We start from the raw sequence: 1,464 nt of genomic DNA, 5'->3' as shown, positions 1-1,464 counted from the left end.
ACTTATATGTTCTTTTTATAATGATACATTAATGATCTTTCTGTGTGCTTAAATGCAATATTTGGTAGTTGTTACTAATTTTATTAATGTGGTCCTAAATCTGTCAGATTATGAATTTGTTTTCAAACAGCAGATCGGTAAGAATCCTCTTGAACAAAACCTTCATGTTTTGCAGAATCTGGTTGTGATTATGTTGTCATAGCAACTTTCTCTTCAGAAGTGATAGAAATCAGAGGACAAAATGATGTCTCCTCTCAATGCTTCCCGTCCCTCTTCCATCACCTTCTTGCTGCTGGGCATCCCAGGACTAGAGCACCTGCATGTCTGGATTGGAATTCCCTTCTGCTCCATGTATGTGGTGGCCGTGATGGGGAATGTGACCATCCTGGCTGTGGTGAGGGCAGAGAGAAGCCTCCACGAGCCCATGTTCCTATTTCTGTGCATGCTGTCAGTCACTGATCTGGTCCTCTCCACGTCTACACTGCCCCGTATGCTCTCTCTCTTCTGGCTCGGAGCCCGTGACATTGCCTTTGAGGCTTGCCTGGCCCAAATGTTCTTCATTCACAGTTTTACGACAATGGAATCAGGCTTCTTCCTGGCCATGGCCATTGACCGTTATGTGGCCATCTGTGACCCACTTCGCCATGCCACCGTTCTCACCCACAGTCGCATCACCATAATGGGTGCCTTTGTGGTGTGTCGGGGTGTAGCTTTCTTTTCTCCCCATCCCATCTTGCTCAGGCAGTTGCCTTACTGCAGAACTCGAATCATTGCCCACACCTATTGTGAATTTATGGCTGTGGTAAAGTTGGCATGTATAGACACAGGAGCTACCACGCATTATAGTCTCAGTGTGGCTTCTATCATTGGCTCATGTGATGCCATTCTCATTGCTGTGTCCTATGTCTTCATCCTGCACTCTGTATTCCGCCTGCCATCCCGAGAAGCTAGCTTTAAGGCGTTGGGTACATGTGGCTCCCATGTCTGTGTTATCCTTGTCTTCTATTCTACAGCAGGGTTTTCAATTTTCACTCACCGTTTTGGGAAAAACGTTCCTGCACATGTTCACATTTTTGTTGCAAATATATACCTTTTGGTGCCTCCTTTTCTCAACCCCATCGTGTATGGAGTAAGGACCAAGAAAATACGGGAGCATGTTCTTAAGGTGCTAAGGGTCAAAGCTGCTTGATTTCAGTTGGATAAGTAAAAGAGATGTTTCAAGATAAATAAAAATGCAATAAATAATGGAGGGAAAAAACCCAATTGATCTCACTTCTACATGCTGATTCACATTACCACCTGAAATTTCTATTATTTACCTGATATCGAAAATAGTCAATAATTTTATTAGCTAAAATATTTCATATATAATAAATCTATTAATTATTTTTGCTTTTATATTTAATTAATGTTGATGAACAAGCTGTGAATATCCCACTTACTATGCATCTTTTGGACATGGTT

General features: G+C 42.1%; 1 protein-coding gene across 1 annotated transcript; it reads left to right on the top strand.

Moving 5' to 3' along the window:
- Positions 1-244: 244 nt before the first annotated feature.
- On the top strand, positions 245-1,189 carry LOC103257509 (olfactory receptor 52D1-like). The gene has a single exon (XM_008055207.1). The coding sequence runs from the start codon at positions 245-247 to the stop codon at positions 1,187-1,189; it is 945 nt and encodes a 314-aa protein (XP_008053398.1).
- Positions 1,190-1,464: the final 275 nt, after the last annotated feature.

Source organism: Carlito syrichta, unplaced genomic scaffold (genome assembly GCF_000164805.1).
Source record: "Carlito syrichta isolate Samal-C Ts95f unplaced genomic scaffold, Tarsius_syrichta-2.0.1 Scaffold301779, whole genome shotgun sequence".
In the NCBI taxonomy this organism is placed as follows: Eukaryota; Metazoa; Chordata; class Mammalia; order Primates; family Tarsiidae; genus Carlito; species Carlito syrichta.
Note: the sequence above shows the minus strand (reverse complement) of the source record. Positions and strands in the feature narration are given on the sequence as shown.